Source organism: Mobula hypostoma, chromosome 4, assembly GCF_963921235.1.
Source record: "Mobula hypostoma chromosome 4, sMobHyp1.1, whole genome shotgun sequence".
Taxonomy (NCBI): domain Eukaryota; kingdom Metazoa; phylum Chordata; class Chondrichthyes; order Myliobatiformes; family Myliobatidae; genus Mobula; species Mobula hypostoma.
In genome coordinates this window covers 32,377,253-32,398,617 of record NC_086100.1, presented here as the reverse complement: position 1 = coordinate 32,398,617, position 21,365 = coordinate 32,377,253, and the positions used below count along the sequence as shown (strand labels likewise).

The 21,365-nt window shown below is 39.7% G+C and overlaps 1 protein-coding gene across 16 annotated transcripts in view; it reads right to left on the bottom strand.

Moving 5' to 3' along the window:
• Nucleotides 1–21,365, bottom strand: part of dlg1b (discs large MAGUK scaffold protein 1b) — a 489,566-nt gene that overhangs the window by 118,509 nt on the left and 349,692 nt on the right. For all 16 annotated transcript variants that reach the window (XM_063045530.1, XM_063045518.1, XM_063045519.1 and 13 more), the window contains one exon: nucleotides 16,491–16,626. In XM_063045530.1, the coding sequence (XP_062901600.1) occupies nucleotides 16,491–16,626 (136 nt within the window). The remainder of the gene's footprint in view (nucleotides 1–16,490; nucleotides 16,627–21,365) is intronic.

Below are 21,365 nucleotides of genomic sequence, written 5' to 3'. Positions count from 1 at the left end.
ATTGTTGAAGGATAAGAAGGTGGTTAGAAAGTAGGGGATTAGGTATCGACTCAGGAGAACTCGCACTGCTCATACCCTCCTTTGTATCAGTGTCACAGCAGTTTCAAAGTCCTGGGAATGCACATCACACACAACCTCTCATGGTCCCAGAAAAAATCCTACACAGTCAAGAACGCTCACCAGTGCCTCTACCTTCTGAGGAGGCTGGACCCTGCACATCCATACTTGCGTCACATTCTGCAGATGCACAGTAGAAAGCATTCTGACAAGCTGCATCATGACTTGGTACAGGAAGGCTCTATAGCGGGTAGTCAAAACTGCCCAACGCATCACCAGCATCAGTCTACCCACCATCAAGGGATTTATACAGAAAGGTGCCGGAAAAGTGTCAGTAACATCATGAAGGATCCCACCCACCCTGCACATGGACTGTTTGTCGCACTCCCATCACGGAGGAGGCTATGTAGCATCCAAGCCAGGACCACCAGACTCAGAAACAGTCAGCTTTCCCAAGCAGCAAGGCTGATTAACACCTCCACCCACTAACCCAACCCTCCACACCTCCAACCACCACTATTTTATCACTTCCTGTTAGAGCCACCTAATATACAGACACTCCTGTGCCTAGAGTCACTTCACGGACATACAATCAGTCTATGCACACAAGCTATCTTATGTTTTTATATTTATTGTGTTTTTTTTTATTATTGTGTTTGTTTTCTTTAGTGTTTTTTTTGTGCTGCTTCAGATCTGGAGTAACAACTATTTCATTCTCCTTTAAAGTTGTGCACAGGAAACGACATTAAACAATCTGGAATCTTGTGGACCCAGGCACATATCAGTCATGTGAAGGCTGTAAGTGACTGACTGGTCTACTCAAAAAAGCATCCTTATTTATCATTTGCCTGTAAATGTCTAATAAAATCAGTCAGTACACTGCAATCCACATGTACAATTTTAAACCCCAAAACCAGTTCTACTGATTTATTGGGTTATTAGCACAATGAAGCTGATGGTTCAAGAACAAAACCAATTTTAACAAGACATTTATTTTGAAATGCAGATGGCAAGAAACCATTAGCCATAAATAACCAAGTGCTGATGGTAACGGACTACAAAATGCTGAAACTTATTTTTTCATGATCCACTATTGTGTTCTTCTCTTCCAAATACACTCAGGAGTATCCAATAAAGAATTCATGAATTTAAATTTTAGATTTGCTAAAAGCTGAATAGCTTTGAATATTAGAATGAGTTTCTGCAAATACTGATGAATGAACACATTTTTGAAAGTCTGAGTCCAAGTAGAACTATGTACTTCATATTTCCAAAACTGCTAAAATATGGTTATTGAATATATGTTTTAAAACGTTTGCTTTACCCCTTTGGATTACATTACTGGAATGTTTAACATATTGGAATTTTTAACATATCCTGTTGCTAAATTTACACTCCCACACAAGTGTTCCTCATAACAAATCTGTTATAACCAATTTCAGGATGATGGATAGATTTAATAGATAACTTAGTTTAGTGTAGTTTTGCAGTTTTCTATCACCACTCAAAGTTACAAGCGACTGTACTGGAGACTGTATAATGTTCACTCTCTACACCATTGCCACTAATTTGCTTTCCTACTGCTTTGCACCATCCTCTAATTCAACTTATTATTGTACGCTGCTGGCTTGAAATGTTCAATGGTTTCTGCCATTACCTTGCACAAAACATTTCAAGCTTCAACAATCCTCCTGGTGAAGATACCCCTTCAAGCTTTCCCTTCATATTTAACGATAATTTTACATTGATAACCCATCATGATTGAACAACAAAAGAAAAAACAAGAAAATGATCTTTCTTGATGATAGAAACAAACATAGAAAACCTACAGCACAATACAGGCCCTTCAGCCCACAAAGCTGTGCTAAACATGTCCTTACCCTAGAAATTACCTATGGTTACCCATAGCCCTCTATTTTTCTAAGCTCTATGTACCTACCTAGGAGTCTCTTTAAAAAACCTTATCATGTCCAGATACGATAGTATGGTTTTAAAAAAAACTTCAGTTCCTCCCAATTCCAGGATTTGAAATCTCTCTGCAACTCTTGTCTTCTTTCCTCCTGTCATATACTCAACATTGGTCTTCAAATTGCAGATGGGCCCCTCAAAGACCTCACAATAAAGCTGAAAAGATTGGATGCGATTGTAACAGATTATTTTTTGAGAACAAATTTTTATTCAGTTTGCTTTCCCAAGCCAGACTGACGCTCAATGAAAATGCAGGGTCTTACAAGACAAAACACCATCCCATGGGAAAACCGGAATGAACATTAGGTAAAACAGCTTTAGAAAGCAACCAGATGAACTGGACCCACGCTTAGCCGTTTGCTAAATTGGTCAGAATCTGCTTCTGAATGAGTCAAAAAATTCCAGGGCACATCCTCAAAGTGTGTGTGGAACAGCTGGCTGGTGCATTTATCGACATTTTTAATCTCTCCTTTTCCTAGTGTGTAGTGCCCTCCTGTTTCAAATCGTTCATCATTGCCCCTGTACCTAACAAAACCAAGGTAGCATGCCCAAATGACTGGTGCCCTGTCGCACTCACCTCGGTTATAAGCAAATGCTTCGAGAGGCTAAAGATTAAATCTGCAGTATGCTAACACCCACACTGGACCTCCTACCGGTCTACCAGTGATGCCACAGCACAACACACCGTCCTCACTTAACTGGAGAAGAAGGATGCATACGTTAGAATGCTGCTCCTGGACTACAGTTCAGCATTCAACACCATAATTTCCTCCAGATGTGACAAGAAGCTTAGAGATCTTGGACTGCACCCCGCCTTGTGCAGCTGGATCTGAGACTTCCTATTGGATCACCAACAGGTGGTAAGGATGGGCTCTCTCACCTCTGCCCCTGCGACCCTCAACACAGGTGCCTCCCAGAGTTGTGTTCTGAGTCCCCTCCTCTGGTCTCTTTACACCCATGACTGTGCTGTCACAGACAGCTCAAATCTGCTGATCAAATTCCCAGATGCTACATTTTTCGTTGGCCTTGTCTCTAGCGACGATGAGACAGCCTGCAGAGAATGAGGTTAACACCCTGACACTGTGGTGCCAGGATAACAACCTCTCCCTCAGTGTCCCAAAACCAAGAGCTGATTGTGATTACAGGAGGAACAGAGATAGGCTCAGCCCAATCAATATCAATGGGTCTGCACTTGAGAGGGTGAGTAGTTTCAAGTTCCTCGGTATACACATCACCGAAGATCTTACCTGGACTGTACACACCGGCTGTGTGGCAAAAAAAAGCACAACAGCATCTCTTCCAGCTCAGGCAACAGAAGTAGTGTGGCACGAGCCCCCAAACCCTCAAGACATTCTACAGGAGCACCATTGAGAGCATACTGACTGGCTGTATCACTGCCTGGTATGGGAACTGCACCAACCTTGATCGCTGGACACTGCAGAGAGTGGTACGGACAGCCCAGCGCATCTGTGGACCTGAACTTGCCTCCACTGAGGACATTTACAGCAGCAGGTGCAGAAAGAAGGCCTGGAAGATCATCAGGGACACAAGTCACCCCTACCACAAACTGTTTCAGCTGCTTGCGTCTGGCAAGCAGTTCTGCAGCATTAAAGCCAGGACTAACAGGCTACAGAACAGCTTCTTTCTACAAGCTATTAGACTTATATATTCACATGTCTGTACATTGCAACGGAGTCACAATGCAAAGATTTTTACTCCCTCACATTGTGGAATGGATGTAGAATTTTTAAAAATTCAAATAAATTTGCTCAATTGAAAAAAGCTGCATGTTTCCTAATACTTACCTTGCTCCTACACAGCTGTTCCGCTCCACTGAAGTGAGAAAAATAGTACATTTTATGCCAAATCTAATTACAGGTTGAGCGAACAGATTCCCCAGGGCCAATCCTGATGTGATGTCGTTGCATGTCTGCTCTCTGCTGCTGGAATGCACAAGGAGCTCAGCATCAGAATGGAGACATAAGGTTGCCTGTGAAAACATCCAAGGAAGTTTGGGACTTCCACCTTCTCACTGGAATCCTGCTTGTTGGCACTTGGAGAAATGCCAATTGTTCTGCACAGAAATGCCAACATCTCCCCTACACGAATACATGATCAGGAGCTGGAGCATATGCAATTTTGTTTTTAAAAAGAGGCCAAGATGGGAGGAATAATTTGGGATAGTTAGTAATGCTAGCTCTTTTGAAGGAGGAGGATGCCATTAACAATTTATTGTTTTCATATATGTGCAATCGGAGGAAACTTGCTTAAAATTCTTCATTCCTTACTCCAATCCAACCCCCATACCACAGGTAATATCTGCTGAGCTGTTAATTATTAGATTAGAGATCTAACAAGCATATCTTCTATCTTCACCCTCCCTACCTTGCTCCACCTTTTTTCCTCTCTCTGTCTGCCTCCATCAATCAGTTGCCAGTTGTCCAACTCCAGTCTTGCTCACCTTCCCTAACCTGTCTTCTACCCCTCCTGTCAATCCACCAATCACCTCAGAGTCTTTTCCTGCCACCCCTTTCACCTCTCTTTGCTGGCTATCTCCTCTTTCTAATCTCAGTCCTGATGCAGGGTTTCAGTCTGAAACCTCGACAATTTCTTTCCTCCCAACGATGCTGCCTGCCTCACCTGCTGAGATCTTCCAGCAGATTATAGAAACATAGAAAATAGGTGCAGGAGTAGGCCATTCGGCCCTTCGAGCCTGCACCGCCATTTATTATGATCATGGCTGATCATCCAACTCAGAACCCCGCCCCAGCCTTCCCTCCATACCCGCTGACCCCTGTAGCCACAAGGGCCATATCTAACTCCTTCTTAAACATAGCCAATGAGCTGGCCTCAACAGTTTCCTGTGGCAGAGAATTCCACAGATTCACCACTCTCTGTGTGAAGAAGTTTCTCCTAATCTCGGTCCTAAAAGGCTTCCCCTCTATCCTCAAACTGTGACCCCTTGTTCTGGACTTCCCCAACATCGGGAACAATCTTCCTGCATCTAGCCTGTCCAATCCCTTTAGGATCTTATATGTTTCAATCAGATCCCCCCTCAATCTTCTAAATTCCAACGAGTACAAGCCCAGTTCATCCAGTCTTTCTTCATATGAAAGTCCTGCCATCCCAGGAATCAATCTGGTGAACCTTCTTTGTACTCCCTCTATGGCAAAGATGTCTTTCCTCAGATTAGGGGACCAAAACTGCACACAATACTCCAGGTGTGGTCTCACCAAGGCCTTGTACAACTGCAGTAGTACCTCCCTGCTCCTGTACTCGAATCCTCTCGCTATAAATGCCAGCATACCATTCGCCTTTTTCACCGCCTGCTGTACCTGCATGCCCACTTTCAATGACTGGTGTATAATGACACCCAGGTCTCGTTGCACCTCCCCTTTTCCTAATCGGCCACCATTCAGATAATAATCTGTTTTCCTATTTTTGCCACCAAAGTGGATAACTTCACATTTATCCACATTAAATTGCATCTGCCATGAGTTTGCCCACTCACCCAACCTATCCAAGTCACCCTGCATCCTCTTAGCATCCTCCTCACTGCTAACACTGCCACCCAGCTTCGTGTCATCCGCAAACTTGGAGATGCTGCATTTAATTCCCTCATCCAGTCATTAATATATATTGTAAACAACTGGGGTCCCAGCACTGAGCCTTGCGGTACCCCACTAGTCACTGCCTGCCATTCTGAAAAGGTCCCGTTTATTCCCACTCTTTGCTTCCTGTCTGCTAACCAATTCTCCACCCACACCAATACCTTACCCCCAATACCGTGTGCTTTAAGTTTGCACACTAATCTCCTGTGTGGGACCTTGTCAAAAGCCTTTTGAAAATCCAAATATACCACATCCACTGGTTCTCCCCTATCCACTCTACTAGTTACATCCTCAAAAAATTCTATGAGATTCGTCAGACATGATTTTCCTTTCACAAATCCATCCTGACTTTGTCCGATCATTTCACCGCTTTCCAAATGTGCTGTTATCACATCCTTGATAACTGACTCCAGCAGTTTCCCCACCACCGACATTAGGCTAACCGGTCTATAATTCCCCGGTTTCTCTCTCCCTCCTTTTTTAAAAAGTGGGGTTACATTAGCCACCCTCCAATCCTCAGGAACTAGTCCAGAATCTAACGTGTTTTGAAAAATTATCACTAATGCATCCACTATTTCTTGGGCTACTTCCTTAAGCACTCTAGGATGCAGACCATCTGGCCCTGGGGATTTATCTGCCTTCAATCCCTTCAATTTACCTAACACCACTTCCCTACTAACATGTATTTCGCTCAGTTCCTCTATCTCACTGGACCCTCTGTCCCTTACTATTTCTGGAAGATTATTTATGTCCTCCTTAGTGAAGACAGAACCAAAGTAATTATTCAATTGGTCTGCCATGTCCTTGCTCCCCATAATCAATTCACCTGTTTCGGTCTGCAGGGGACCTACATTTGTCTTTACCAGTCTTTTCCTTTTTACATATCTATAAAAGCTTTTACAGTCCGTTTTTATGTTCCCCGCCAGTTTTCTCTCATAATCTTTTTTCCCCTTCCTAATTAAGCCCTTTGTCCTCCTCTGCTGAACTCTGAATTTCTCCCAATCCTCAGGTGAGCCACTTTCTCTGGCTAATTTGTATGCTACTTCTTTGGAATTGATACTATCCCTAATTTCTCTTGTCAGCCACGGGTGCACTACCTTCCTTGATTTATTCTTTTGCCAAACTGGGATGAACAATTGTTGTAGTTCATCCATGCAACCTTTAAATGCTTGCCATTGCATATCCAGGCTTGCCATGCCCAGGACTGTCAATTCTGCAAAGCCTTCCTGAATGCAAGTTGGCTTGTGCTTTATTTGGGACAGATGTCTCACAGATAAGTCAAGCAACGGACAAAATCACAACTTGCAATGTCACAGATTCTTACATCACACCTACCAGGGATATCAGCAAGGTGGTATACCATTACCATTTCAAGCTTTCTACAACAAAGGAAACACCTCTCAGGATCGACAACCCAGAATGTTTCAATACATTCCATGTTCTCCAATAAGATCAGATCTCGTTCTCCTGAACTCCACTGAGGTCTAATCTACTTAATGATTCTTCATAGCTACTGCTTGATCCCCGGAAATCAATCTATTGAATCAATGGCAAATATATCCTTTTTAAAAGTAATGAGACCAACAAGAGCAGTTTTGATGCAGTGTGACCAAAACAGCTACAGCCAACCTTAGTTCTGTATTTTTTCGCAAGGGGAATTAAGGCCAGCATTTCATTTTGGGAATAATACACATCGTGGCCACGTTATTAGATACCTAATAAAGTGGTCACTGAGTGGATGCTCGTGGTGTTTTGCTATTATAGCCTATCTACTTTAAAGTTTAACATGTTGTGCGTTTAAAGATGCTCTTCTGCATACCACAGTTGTAACCTATGGCTATATGAGTTACTGCAACTTTCCTGTCTCCTTGAACCAGTTGTCTGGCCATTCTCCTCTGAGCCCTCTTATTAAAAAGATACTTTCTCCCACAGGTATGCTGCTCACCGGATGCTTTTTTGGTTTTTTTTTGCACCATTCTCCATAAACTCTAGAGCACAGGATCTTAACCTTTTCTTAAATAAAATACATGGGATTACAAATTAAACCAATAATATTGAAATAAAGTTATCAAAATATTTAAAAGAATTGCAAAATCATAATACGTGCTTCTTTATTAATGCATTAAATAACAAAACTATACATTTTAAGTATAGTCAAGTTGAAATTGAATTTTATTTTAAACACATATCAGTGTGAAGGGTGTTGTTGCTTAGCTTGAATAAGAACACTAAACTTGGTCTTTGACAAAGCCACATGCAATCTTGTTTTAATGCTTACAAGTGTTGAAAATCTTGATTTGCAAAGATATGTTGTTCAAAAGGAACTAAAGCTTCCATAGCTCACTTTTCAATTCCAGGATAAGCTTCTCTGAAGGAACACTAGAATTCCCCACAGCTTTTTGAGTTAAACTTCATTTGTAATAAGTTTTTTGTCCCAAGATCAACGAGTTCATCTTTGGCTAGATCAACATCTTTGATACAGTTTATATCAGAAAGAAAAGAATTGTGGATGCATGGTTCAACTTTAATGCCATCAAGATGGAAAGAACTTTTGAAAGAGATGAATGACTGCTAGGCACAGGGCTGCCCAATAATTGGCCAGCTTTGTCACACAAATGTCTGCAGACAGGAAGGCTGTGATCATGTTCGATCTGCTGGTGGGTCTAATGACTACTGTAATTTCAAAGTAATGAAGAGCGGGCTGTAAGTAATTTTTTGAAATATTTGTAACAACTGAAATGTTATATGAAAACATCTGTAATTTCTATTGGTGACAAAGTCACAGGTACTGCTACTATTACTGTGGTTTGTTGCCTATATGCATAATTGAAGGAAATGCTGTATTTCATTTAGAGATTAGCAAAAATAAAGAAGTAAATTTTTTCCCATCCATAGAACCATAGAAACTACAGCACAGAAACAGGCCTTTTGCCCCTTCTGTCGGTGCTGAAACGCACTGTGCTGGGCTGGGCCATGCTGGTTATCTATCTTGGACAATGAAGTAAATGTCACTCCAGTAGTACACCATGCATTAACTCAAATTCAAATTTGCCCCTTCTTGGCTGTGCCGAACCATTTTCTGCCTAGTCCCACTGACCTGCACACGGACCATATCCCTCCATACACCTCCCATCCATGTATCTGTCCAATTTATTCTTAAATGTTAAAAAAGAACCCGCATTTACCACCTCGTCTGGCAGCTCATTCCATACTCCCACCACTCTCTGTGTTAAGAAGCCCCTCCTAATGTTCCCTTTAAACTTTTCCCCCCTCACCCTTAACCCATGTCCTCTGGTTTTTTTCTCCCCTTGCCTCAGTGGAAAAAGCTTGCTTGCATTCACTCTATCTATACCCATCATAATTTTATATACCTCTATCAAATCTCCCCTCATTCTTCTACGCTCCAGGGAATAAAGTCCTAACCTATTCAACCTTTCTCTGTAACTGAGTTTCTCAAGTCCCGGCAACATCCTTGTAAACCTTCTCTGCACTCTTTCAACCTTATTTATATCCTTCCTGTAATTTGGTGACCAAAACTGAACACAATACTCCAGATTCGGCCTCAACAATGCCTTATACAACCTCATCATAACATTCCAGCTCTTATACTCAATACTTTGATTAATAAAGGCCAATGTACCAAAAGCTCTCTTTATGACCCTATCTACCTGTGACGCCACTTTTAGGGAATTTTGTATCTGTATTCCCAGAACCCTCTGTTCCACTGCACTCCTCAGTGGTTTAACATTAACCCTGTATGTTCTACCTTGGTTTGTCCTTCCAAAGTGCAATACCTCACACTTGTCTGTATTAAACTCAATCTGCCATTTTTCAGTCCATTTTTCCAGCTGGTCAAAGTCCCTCTGCAGGCTCTGAAAACCTTCCTCACTGTCTACTACACCTCCAATCTTTGTATCATCAGAAAATTTGCTGATCCAATTTACCACATTATCATCCAGATCATTGATATAGATGACAAATAACGATGGACCCAGCACTGATCCCTGTGGCACACCACTAGTCACAGGCCTCCACTCGGAGAAGCAATTCTCTACTACCACTCTTTGGCTTCTTCCATTGAACCAATGTCTAATCCAATTTACCACCTCTCCATGTATACCTAGAGACTGAATTTTTCTAACTAACCTCCCATGCGGGACCTTGTCAAAGGCCTTACTGAAGTCCATGTAGACAATATCCACTGCCTTCCCTTCATCCACTTTCCTGGTAACCTCCTCGAAAAACTCCAATAGATTGGTCAAACATGACCTACCACGCACAAAGCAATGTTCACTCTCCCTAATAAGTCCCTGTCTATCCAAATGCTTGTAGATTCTGTCTCTTAGTCCTCCCTCCAATAACTTACCTACTACCGACGTTAAACTTACTGGCCTATAATTTCCTGGATTACTTTTCGATCCTTTTTTAAACAACGGAACAACATGAGCCACTCTCCAATCCTCCGGCACCTCACCTGTAGACAGTGACATTTTAAATATTTCTGCCAGGGCCCCTGCAATTTCAACACTAGTCTCCTTCAATGTCCGAGAGAACACCCTGTCAGGTCCCGGGGATTTATCCACTTTAATTTTCCTCAAGACAGCAAGGACCTCCTCCTTTTCGATCTGTACAGTTTCCATGATCTCACTACTTGTTTCCCTTAATTCCATAGACTTCATGCCAGTTTCCTTAGTAAATACAGACACAAAAAACCTTTTTAAGATCTCCCCCATTTCCTTTGGTTCCGCACAAAGCCGATCACTCTGATCTTCAAGAGGACCAATTTTATCCCTTGCAATCCTTTTGCTCTTAATATATCTGTAAAAGTTATTTGAATTATCCTTCACTTTGACTGCCAAGGCAACCTCATGTCTTCTTTTAGCCCTCCTGATTTCTTTCTTAAATATTTTCTTGCACTTCTTATACTCCTCAAGCACCTTATTTACTCCCTGCTTCTTATACATGTCATACAACTCCCTCTTCTTCTTTATCAGAGTTGCAATATCCCTTGAGAAACAAGGTTCCATAGTCCTACTCACTTTGCCTTTAATCCTGACAGGAACATACAAATTCTGCACTCTCAAAATTTCTCCTTTGAAGGCTTCCCACCTACCGATCATATCCTTGCCAGAGAACAACCTGTCCCAATCCACGCTTTTTAGATCCTTTCTCATTTCTTCAAATTTGGCCTTCTTCCAGTTAAGAACCTCAACCCTAGGACTAGATCTATCCTTGTCCATGATCAAGTTGAAACTAATGGTGTTATGATCACTGGAACCAAAATGCTCCCCTACACAGACTTCTGTCACTTGTCCTAACTCGTTTCCTAACAGGAGATCCAATATTGCATCCCCTCTAGTTGGTCCCTCTATATATTGATTTAGAAAACTTTCCTGAACACATTTTACAAACTCTAAACCATCTAGACCCCTAACAGTATGGGAGACCCAATCAATATATGGAAAATTAAAAAATCCCCTACCACCACAACTTTATGTTTCCTGCAGTTGCCTGCTATCTCTCTGCAGATTTGCTCTTCCAATTCTCGTTGACTGTGGTCATAATACAATCCCACTAATGTGGCCATACCTTTCCTGTTTCTCAGCTCCACCCATAAGGACTCAGTAGACAAGCCCTCTAAGCTGTCCGGCCTGAGCACTGCTGTAATATTTTCCCTAACAAGCAATGCTACTCCCCCACCTTTCATTCCTCTGCCTCGATCACATCTGAAACATCGGAACCCTGGAATATTAAGCTGCCAGTCCTGCCCCTCCTGTAGCCAAGTTTCACTAATTGCTATAATGTCATAATTCCACGTGTCAATCCACGCCCTCAACTCATCTGCCTTCCCCACAATACTCCTAGCATTGAAATATATACACCTCAGAAGACTTTTTCCACCACTCACAACCTTTCTATTAGTGGATTTGCTTGAACTTTTAACATCATTTATTTTCACCCCAGCTACACTGTCAGCTCTGGCACTCTGGTTCCCATCCCCCTGCAAATCCAAGTTCATGGGCCCGCTGGAATCTGTTGACAGACCCTATGGAACCTAGATTACGGACCCCTGCTCTAGAGATTGTTATGCATGAAAATCCTAGGAGATCAGCCGATTCTGAGATACTCAAACAACCCTGTCTGGCACCAACAAATATTCCACAGTTAAAATCACTTAGATCACATTTTTCCCCATTCTGATATTCAACTGAGCAACAACTGAACCCCTTAACCATGTCTACATGATTTTATTCATTGAGCAGCTCCCACATGATTGGCTGATTAGATATTTGCATTAACAAGCAGGTGTACAGGTGCATCTAATGAAGTGGCCTGAGTGTAGAGTAAACTTGCTTAAGTGAAACAAACTCAGTATTTTACTCAAAGATGAAGATCTGCCCTCAACACCTTTCAATATGGTGTGTTTTCAATGCCAACAATTGGTTTTGCTAAACAGAAGACTAAAATACCCTATGAGGAAACTAGCAAGGGTGTACTTACTGGCCCTTGAAGTTGCACTTGACAAGAAATTAAAATAAAAAGTATATGGAAATAAGTACTTCAAGAGCAAATCTTTGGCATCCTTCCCCCTCTTAGTAGGGTGAGCACTGAAGAAATAAATTCAAGCAAAGTACTTCTTGCATTGAACAGATCAGTTTAATATAAGACAAACAGAAAAATCTACTAATCCACTGAGAACTGAATTATTGGCTTTCTGTTATTTACCACTGGGATTTTAAATAGATATGCTGTAAGGAACCTTAGGCACAAATTTCCTGATGATATAATAATGATGCCCTGGGAATTTTGAACAGGAAGCAAGTTGTGTTTTTTATTGTTATGGTTAACTGTTAAGTTTATTTTAAAGTCTGCTGCATTCAATATACATTCTGAGCTGATGTTATTTAAATTATTAATATTACTCATTAGTGCTCATGTTAAAAGGCAAATTCATTAAGAAAAAGATGCAGAATTAATTTTCAATTTTATTTCATAGGAATATTAAGGTTCAATTTTGTTCTGGCACCTCTTGAGTACAGCCATAAATAACTTGTACACTTCCCATAATACATAATGAACCAAGCCACCAATTATGAACTGCAGGATGAACCAAGCCACCAACTATAAACTGCAGAAGATCTTTGTTCAAGAGGCAGCTGTTCACTGAAGCTAAGGATTGTTGTGAAATGGAATTCCACAGATCCTTGCTCAAGTTAGTTTTTTCTTACCTATGCAGAGTAGATATCAGTTAATACAAATTGTTGATTCAAATTAAATCAAAACAAAGTAACTTTGTGTAATGGCCTGGTTAAGATATTTACTGCTATGCTGAGAGGTGTTTTTATTTTAGCAGTTTCTTGAAAAAGCAGTGTGTCCTGCTAGTGAGAGAGCTGAATGGGATCAGAGCTATGAAGGACAGTAGGTTGGTTTGGGGTCTCTTGGAGGGAGCTGCGGAGGGGGACAGATGCCTGCCAAATGCCATTCGAAGGAGAGACCCTGTTGTTATAAGTGCTTTGTGGAGATGAATGGTTCAAGGGAGGAAGTGCCAATACTCCTGAGTTAGCCAGTTCGTTCAAAATGGTCTTCAAGGGAAGTTCAAACTGTGACTGGTATCTTTCATGTAGAACATGGGTTCTGCACGTGAGTACAGCAATACACCCGACTACTCCAGAAATGAGCTCCAACGTTTATGTGCACATTTAGACTGATCTAACTGTAATGAGCCCTTTTATCTTTTTTTTCTTTTCATGTTAGCTGTTTGATAAAGTTGAAAAATTGGTAAATATATTTTTTTAATCATTTCAATTTGGTGGACAATGTCATTTCTTGGCGACTGATAATTGTGTGCGAGCAGTATTTACACAGCATTCACTGCAATCAATGTTCCTTAATCAGAACATCCCAACTTTTCTGTTTGGTTGAACAACAAATCATATGGACCCTAGACATATTTTGCTTATATAAGGTGGCCTTTTCATTGCCGAGTCACATGGCTGTTAGCAGAGTTAGCTAACAAGCCAAGTTTATATATGAGCCACGGTGAGAGAGTTACACTTTTTTATATCTCCAATTTCCTGAAGTGATAGCATTGGGGTGCCGCGGTAGTGTTGTGCTTAAAGTGGTGCTAGGTGCTTTGCAGTCCAATTCCGACCTCATCTGTTAGGAATCTATATGTTCTCCCTGTGACCACATGGGTTTCCTTCCACTGTCCAAAGAAGTACTGGTTAAGAGGTTAAGTGGTCGTTGTAAATTTGGCTGATGTTAAAACAATGGGTTGTTGGACAACATGGCCTGGTGGGCCAGAAGGGTCCGTTCCGTGCTCTAAATAAACAGACAGACAAATAAATAAAGTTTTGATGGCCATTCCAAAAGACTGTTTGGTAACCTAACAGAAGGGTTAAATTTAAAAAATAATAAAGGACAGATATTAAAACAAATGAAAATCATATTTCTACACTGGGTACTGATGGCAATCAGCAATTACTATGTGATGGAATCAAGGAATCTGTGCATCATTTATAAATGTTATGTAAAGATCGCATTAACTAAATCATGGTATTTCTTGAAGTCAAACTCATTCTCTAAGTTGCTCAGTCAAAACATCATGGGCAGCCATTTGTTTCCACTGCCTGCACAGTAATCTGACAAGAAATATCTCACAACCATTACATCATTCAGTCGATATTCTACCAAAATCAATGAAATGAAAATCAGACAGTCTCCAAGGGCTGACAATGTATTACACCAGATTACTACTTAGCTCAGGCAAAAATCTATTCTGTGGGCTTCTTGAGGACATATTGTAAACACCAGAAAAGTAGGCCAGATATATCTGGAATAAAGCTCAAAAGGCTTTTGAATACAGTAATTATACTTGTCTGAAAAATAACACCATCATAACAGCAATTATACAGCATCTTAAAATAAAGACTGAATAAAATATATTACTATATATGGTTCATAAAAGAAAAAAAGGAATCAATAATTATGCAAGTTAAGGAAGTAACTGAGAGCTTTGTCAAATACAGTAGATGCCTGAGGTTTAACAAGCCCTAGAGTGTCTGAGGATTTGAATGAAAGATTAATTTTTAAAGCAATACACACGGGGGAGGGGGAGATTAGAGTAACTGGAATCGCTGAATGAAGCTCAATAGACTGAAGATCTGAAACCAAATTTTAAAAAACTACAAATTCACGATAATTGTTTAAATCAAGATGAAAAGGTCACATAATAAACACAACTTGTGACCAATGTTCCCTCTAATTTGTAAAGATCAATGTGCACAAAAATCTTGTGCTGTGCAATTTTTTGCCCAGTGGCAACAATGTGTGTGCACTAAATTTTATATATAGAGGTATTCATTTGAACAGCTAGCAAAACACTGTCAATAAGAACTTTAGGTTGGATTGTTTTCACTCTCGTTCAGCTGCACTCTCACAAAATATGCAGCAGGCCTGTAGTGGGAAATGGAGGATTTTCTTGCCAGAGCTTTTGAACACCATCCATATGTGATGTGCTTGCTTAATGACGCTTTCAAGAGTCAAGTTTCCATATATCACTCCACTTTGTCCCCACTTGCAAATTCTCTAGCAACTTTTGCTTCATGACAATACACACAGGTAACACCAGTTTATGTATTGTACATAAAATTTTTCTAGTAGCTACATGTTCCTGACCTAATGAGCTTTGCTTCTTTGGAATTCGACATAGTGAATCAATAATTCCTTCAATAAAAACAGTATAAATAAGCCAGTTCTAAAATCTTCAGACAAATCATCGCAAACTCCATGTTGTCAACACCATCCGCATTAGAAACCGGAAAAGGAAATGTGATTGTGTACGATTGCGTAATATACTTAACAAGGTAGAGGGTGACAAACTTTTGTGCATAGCTTAAATTCCTTTGAGTGCTAGTAGCAAAAGCTGTGTGCGCGCACCTTAGAGGGAACATTGATAATGACACAAAGAAATTTAACACTGTCAGCTTCATTCTGAGGGCATTTGGATAATAAGGCAGCAATACAGAGAGGGTAAGGCAATGCTCAAAGTGACTAATTAATCTCTGGCATTCAACTGAGCTAAAAAGGACCATCTGATCTCAAAGCTCTCACTGATTTGGATGCAGAAGTGGGGGCTGTATCAGTAATCACCGGGGTAGGAGACAAAGACAAATTTGGGGACAAAATACTTGCTAAGAATGTCCAATATTTTAGGCAGTAGTTGGGTCTGTGGTTGCAAGTTAAAGCACAAAAAAAAAGTACAGCTCATCATTCACGAGGCTTTTCAGAAATCCTGTGATTATGGAAATAACAGTCAGTGCAGTCACTGTGAATGCAGCAAAAATGAGTCAATTTACCAGCAGTCAAATAAACCAGGTAGTAGAAACATCAGTAACACACTAATAGGAGTTAGTTACCAATAGATCAGTGTTAAAAGAAATAAAATAGCGAGCAGGGACCAGGAGAATCAATCAGTTGTCAGGACAGTTATGTATACTTCAGGTTGACGAGCCTGTTCATTCATGAACAGACAAACAGTGCATTGACAGCTTCATCTGCCTATAGAATCTCTCCAAAAGGAACAAATTCTGATCGGCTGAAAATATTAATTTTGTTCTGATAGACAAGAAGATGTTTGTACTGAGAAAAAGTTACTGGTATACAATATAGTTATTCGTCAAAACCAACAGGTCCCACTCAGTGAGAAGTGAGAATAAGGTACTACATTTCAGAAAGAGAATTCCTTTAACCCCTGTACCCCCTGAAAATAAATCAGCGTCTTTATATCAATGGATTTTCTATTTTACTGATGCTAAGAAAATATGACTGGATTATAAATTCATGAACTCTTACCTGGTCATTTCATCATCACCCACGACTTTAGTGATGGGGGAGTATCTGCCCGGCGACGATGGAGGGAGAGACTGTTTATATTCTGTACTCCCTAAGTAGTTTGATGGTGTAATATGGTTTTCCATTTGTGAGTAGGCTAGAAGAATACAAAAAAAATGCATTGGTAGTACAATAATTTCCCATACTTGACATTATTTTTGTCAATATATTCCAAAAGTCAAAGCAACATAGATGAGGTTTGTCAACCAAAATAAATCTCAATATATATTCAATTCCTGTAGCTTTTGCTTGCAAAAATCATGATCCATTTGTCAAATTAGAACTTAAAATATTCCTCGAGGGAGAGAGGAAGAGGAGAGCCATTCGCAGTACCGCCGATGCGGTAGACAGGGCCTCAAGATGGCTGTGGCTCAAAAGAGGGGAGCCATGGAGTCATAAGTAGCTAGCCATCTGGACACAAGCTGGGGTCTGACCAGCCCCGGCTGGGTCACCTGGAGGAGGTTGTATGATGTTGAAAGACCCGAAACACCAGATGATTCCAGGAACATCACTGAAGATGTGTCCAGAAGCATCAATAGATGTATGTACACAGCTAGTACTTCTACGCACTAATGCTCACATTGCTTCACATTACAATAGACTAGGTTTACCATCATCATGAAGTGCAGACTGATTCAAATCTGCTGCTATCCACACAAAGAAGCAGTAAAAAAAAATGACAGAACACACTTTAATAGAAACTGGAAAATGTCCTGTTATTTTACAGCAATGCAAGGCATATGGTCGTAAGAAAGGAACAGAGAAAAGATCAGTTGCATAGATCAGGGAAAAATATCTTTTCTTGATGGGTTAGTCTTTGTACAGATAATGCAATTCACTTATTACTGCACCTTCTGTGTTGGGGAAGTGGGGGATGGGGAAGAGAAAGCAAACATTTCTTCACTATTTATTCCTTTGAATTATTGACTGCCTTGCCTTTACCACTCATTTCAATTTCTGGATCTTGCTCTAGATAGGAGGAAAGCTAACCGCCACAATCCTGCCACGAACATAATTATAGTATTTGTCTACCCTGATTTGAAGACAATCACAGGACTAATCTAACCAAGAGGCTTTATAAATGGTAATGGCTAATTGCAATTTACAGCATATGACTCAAGTATATGACTAATTTGGATGGAGCCATTACTTTACAGTATATAGAATATTTCAGGTCACACAGATTAGTTTTCCCAACATGATATGCAATAAAAAAAATGTGCACTAACTAAACAAAAAATGTGGAATAACAATAATAGCCATTTCTAAGCAAAATGCCATGTTTATTCACCGTCACATGAAATGATCTTGCAAAGTCAATTCAGAGGCAAATTTGAACAAACCTTACTAGTGAAACTCGCTTCCTATGAATGGACTTGACCAACTGCTTTTATAGATTTGGGAAATTAGAGTCTAGAAATCTAATGGATCCTGAAAACTTAATGATATATTTGCTAATATGATATATTTACTCTTCAGTCTGACTAGAATATTGTAATACTGCAAAACGGAATCCAAAGACAGCCCAGATCAGTTCGATTTATTCCTAAAGTTAGCACAGAAATCAAAGTCATTCCACCCAAAATAAAATTGTAGTGTTATCAGTCTTTAAGATGGACTAAATGATGATTCTCAAGTGCCAAATGTATTCCACTGGGAGTAATAAAACTGTGCATAAAAATAAACAGAGGTTTCTCAACAGCTCTTGAGTCTCAATGGATTACAATGCTCACGATTAAAAACATGATTTTTTTAAAATGCAAAGCTATTTGTACATTAGCCGACTGGTGGCGTGGTGGTGTAGTGGCATCAGCGCCGGACTTCGGAGCGAAGGCTCCTGAGTTTGAATCCAGCTGGCTCCCTTGCACGCTCTCCATCTGTGCTGGGTTGAGCGTCAAGCTAGCAACTTGGCCTCATGAAAATAAGAAAGCCTGCTAAAAAAAAACGGCGTCCCGATGACTCCACTCGGGGCTAAGGGCTTTCTTCTTCTTCTATTTGTACATTGCATACATATAAATACATTTAAATTAAAATTTCACTCAAAAATAAGTTGAAAGTCTCATTTACATTGAACTAACTTGGAATTATACCACCAAGGTTTTTGATAAAAAGGTAATGGGGTTATTTGAGAGTAACTTGAAATCAGAGTGGAAAAGTATTGATAATTGTCAATCGGCTAAGCCGAATACCATGATAGTTAGACGTTAAAGCACGACGGATACATACAAGATATAGGAGTAGAATTAGGCTATTTGGCCCATAAACTGTAACTTTGTAAGCAGAAATGTGAAGAAAGTGAGAAATTCAAATGGATGGTTTATTCATTTATATTAACTTTGACCCTTTCAGATATCACCCATGCAGAATCTATAAATAGGAACTAATTTATTATAATTGCAGAACATTTTGAAATTCACAAATAAACCAAAATCGCCTAAAATCTGAGAATATACCATAAAGGCTTGCTGATTTTAGGCAGCTGTTTCCCGTCAAGAAATTAATGAATGAACTTGTGCATTGAAAATTATACATGGAAAAGTGGTCATCAAATACATTCACTAATTACTTAATATGTTTGGTTATTTTTAATTCTAATTTTAAAACTAATAACTTTCTCGCTTCCAAATAATAAGAATGCCAAAGCAATAATTTCTTACATTTTCCAAAGTTATCTCTGAATGTTACTTCTATTAAGAATTAATTTAAAATCACTTAACTCTCATCAAGTTGCATTAGGTTATGAAAATATGTGTCTTCAGCTTCTAAATTCAAGTCACTTGTAAATTCCCTAGCAAATTCTTTTTTAAAAATCTTAATAATCCCTTCATTTCAGGAAAGAAGTCATTTACTATTATTACAACTAATATCCTTTTACAGTAAACCCAGCTATTTGTTTCACATTATTCATTAATGGAAACATTTATCTTCATATCAAATTGCACACCATATCCTGGCTAACAATTATTTACTCACATCATTATCATCTGGATACAAGGAAGGTGAAAAGGAAAGGTAAAATGCTTTTGTTTACATAATAAAATGTAATTTTATGAATGTATGATAAAATTACAACAAATAGGCTATCTACTGGACTCAGGAGCATAATCACACACCGTTCTCTATTCTGGCTTCGTGCACTCAATTATTTATGATAGCCACCAGCAGATTGAATAGGTTAATCAACTGTGCAATTGTTCTCAATTTAAAACTATATTAAGCATCAGCCACATTCTTGAGGGCTACTCCACAACAACCTGTCAGTAAAACTTGGCAACCACAAGTTAGTGAAATGGCTAGTAATGTAATTGAATGCAAGAGAAGGCTTATAGATCTTGCCTCGAATATGGTCAATAACTGGACATACACAGCTCTTTGTGCACACAGAATTCCAGATATCTACAACCCTAGATGAATCCCTTACAGCAATCTGGAAGCTTCATATTTACCGTAAATGTGACCAGCTCTCTATTTATTATAAGATCTATTTTGTTGAATTGAAATATTCTGTACTGGGGCCTGAACTCGTAAATCTGAATCAACAGATCAACCTTTTGATATCAGACCAGGAACAATACTAATAGTCCTCAGAATAAGCCTTTGGTAGAAGAGTGGCCTGAAAATTTCTCTACTGAATAACCTTGTCAACTGAGGTTCAGGCACCAGAGCCTGACATCAAATGTTTACCAGTTGTCCACAACCCACGTGCAAAAATGATGGGTAACAATGGTCTGATTAACTCAGTACTGGCAGTGGTCACCATAGGGACCTTTTCTGTGCAGATGCTTTTCTTGCATATTTCAAAGTGACATGCACTGTCCGTGTAGGGCTCTGCATTACATACAAAATGCCATCTGTGTGAAGAGGACAGTAATCAACTGATATTTAAATTCCTTTTTTTTTTAAAAGTGTTATGTTTTATCTCAGGACCAAGTTATTCCGATCTCAAAGTTCAGCCACAGCTATTGACTAACTGTATGAGAATAAGAAAAGCTAATCAATGATTTGTTCATTAAATCGATCCTTCTTTCATCCTTTTATAACCACAAATGGCTTTGCTGCTCACTTCCCACAGTCATTGCGAGAATCTGACTCCTTTTGAATGTTCACATCCAATAAGCTGTGTTTTTCATCCAACAGTTCACACAAACCAAGGAACCAGGGCAACACTGGGGCTTCCAAAAGCTTTTACCGATTACTTCTTCCTCACTGTTAAAGGTGCTACATTTGGGGTTGCAGAATGTGGTCAAAGTTCTGTTGAAATGGAAGAATCAGCCCAAGTTCAGCACATTATACAAAACATAGAAAATAAACAACCACTTCTCCCACCCCAAAGTTCTCATTTTTGAGTTAAATCAGATATTAATGAGGCCAGCATTCATTGGAACATAATGTGGTACTGATAGGAATATACAAAATGTGTACATTTTCTTGCTGAAACACATATCGTATTGCAAAAGAAAATGCCACTCTGGCTTTGAGTACAAGACAGCAAACTGTGCTGCAAGAATTCCTAAAGGTGTCATCCTGCCCACTGCAAAAATAACATGGAAAGCTGGCAGCATATGTCTCCTGAGAGAAGTTTTCAATGTAATGATCCCAACCACCCATGGTTTATACTCTAACCTGACAGCAGCACATTACAGATGACAGACTAAACATTCTTGTCTCCTGATGTTCAATTATACTGCTATCAGAATATTTAACATCTTACTTCCTCACATAAGGATTGAAGGAGCTATATTTGAATGCACACAGTATATGGAATAAGGTAAATGATCTTTTAGCACAATTAGAGACTGGCAGGTACGACATTTTGAGCATCAGTGTTGTGGCCGA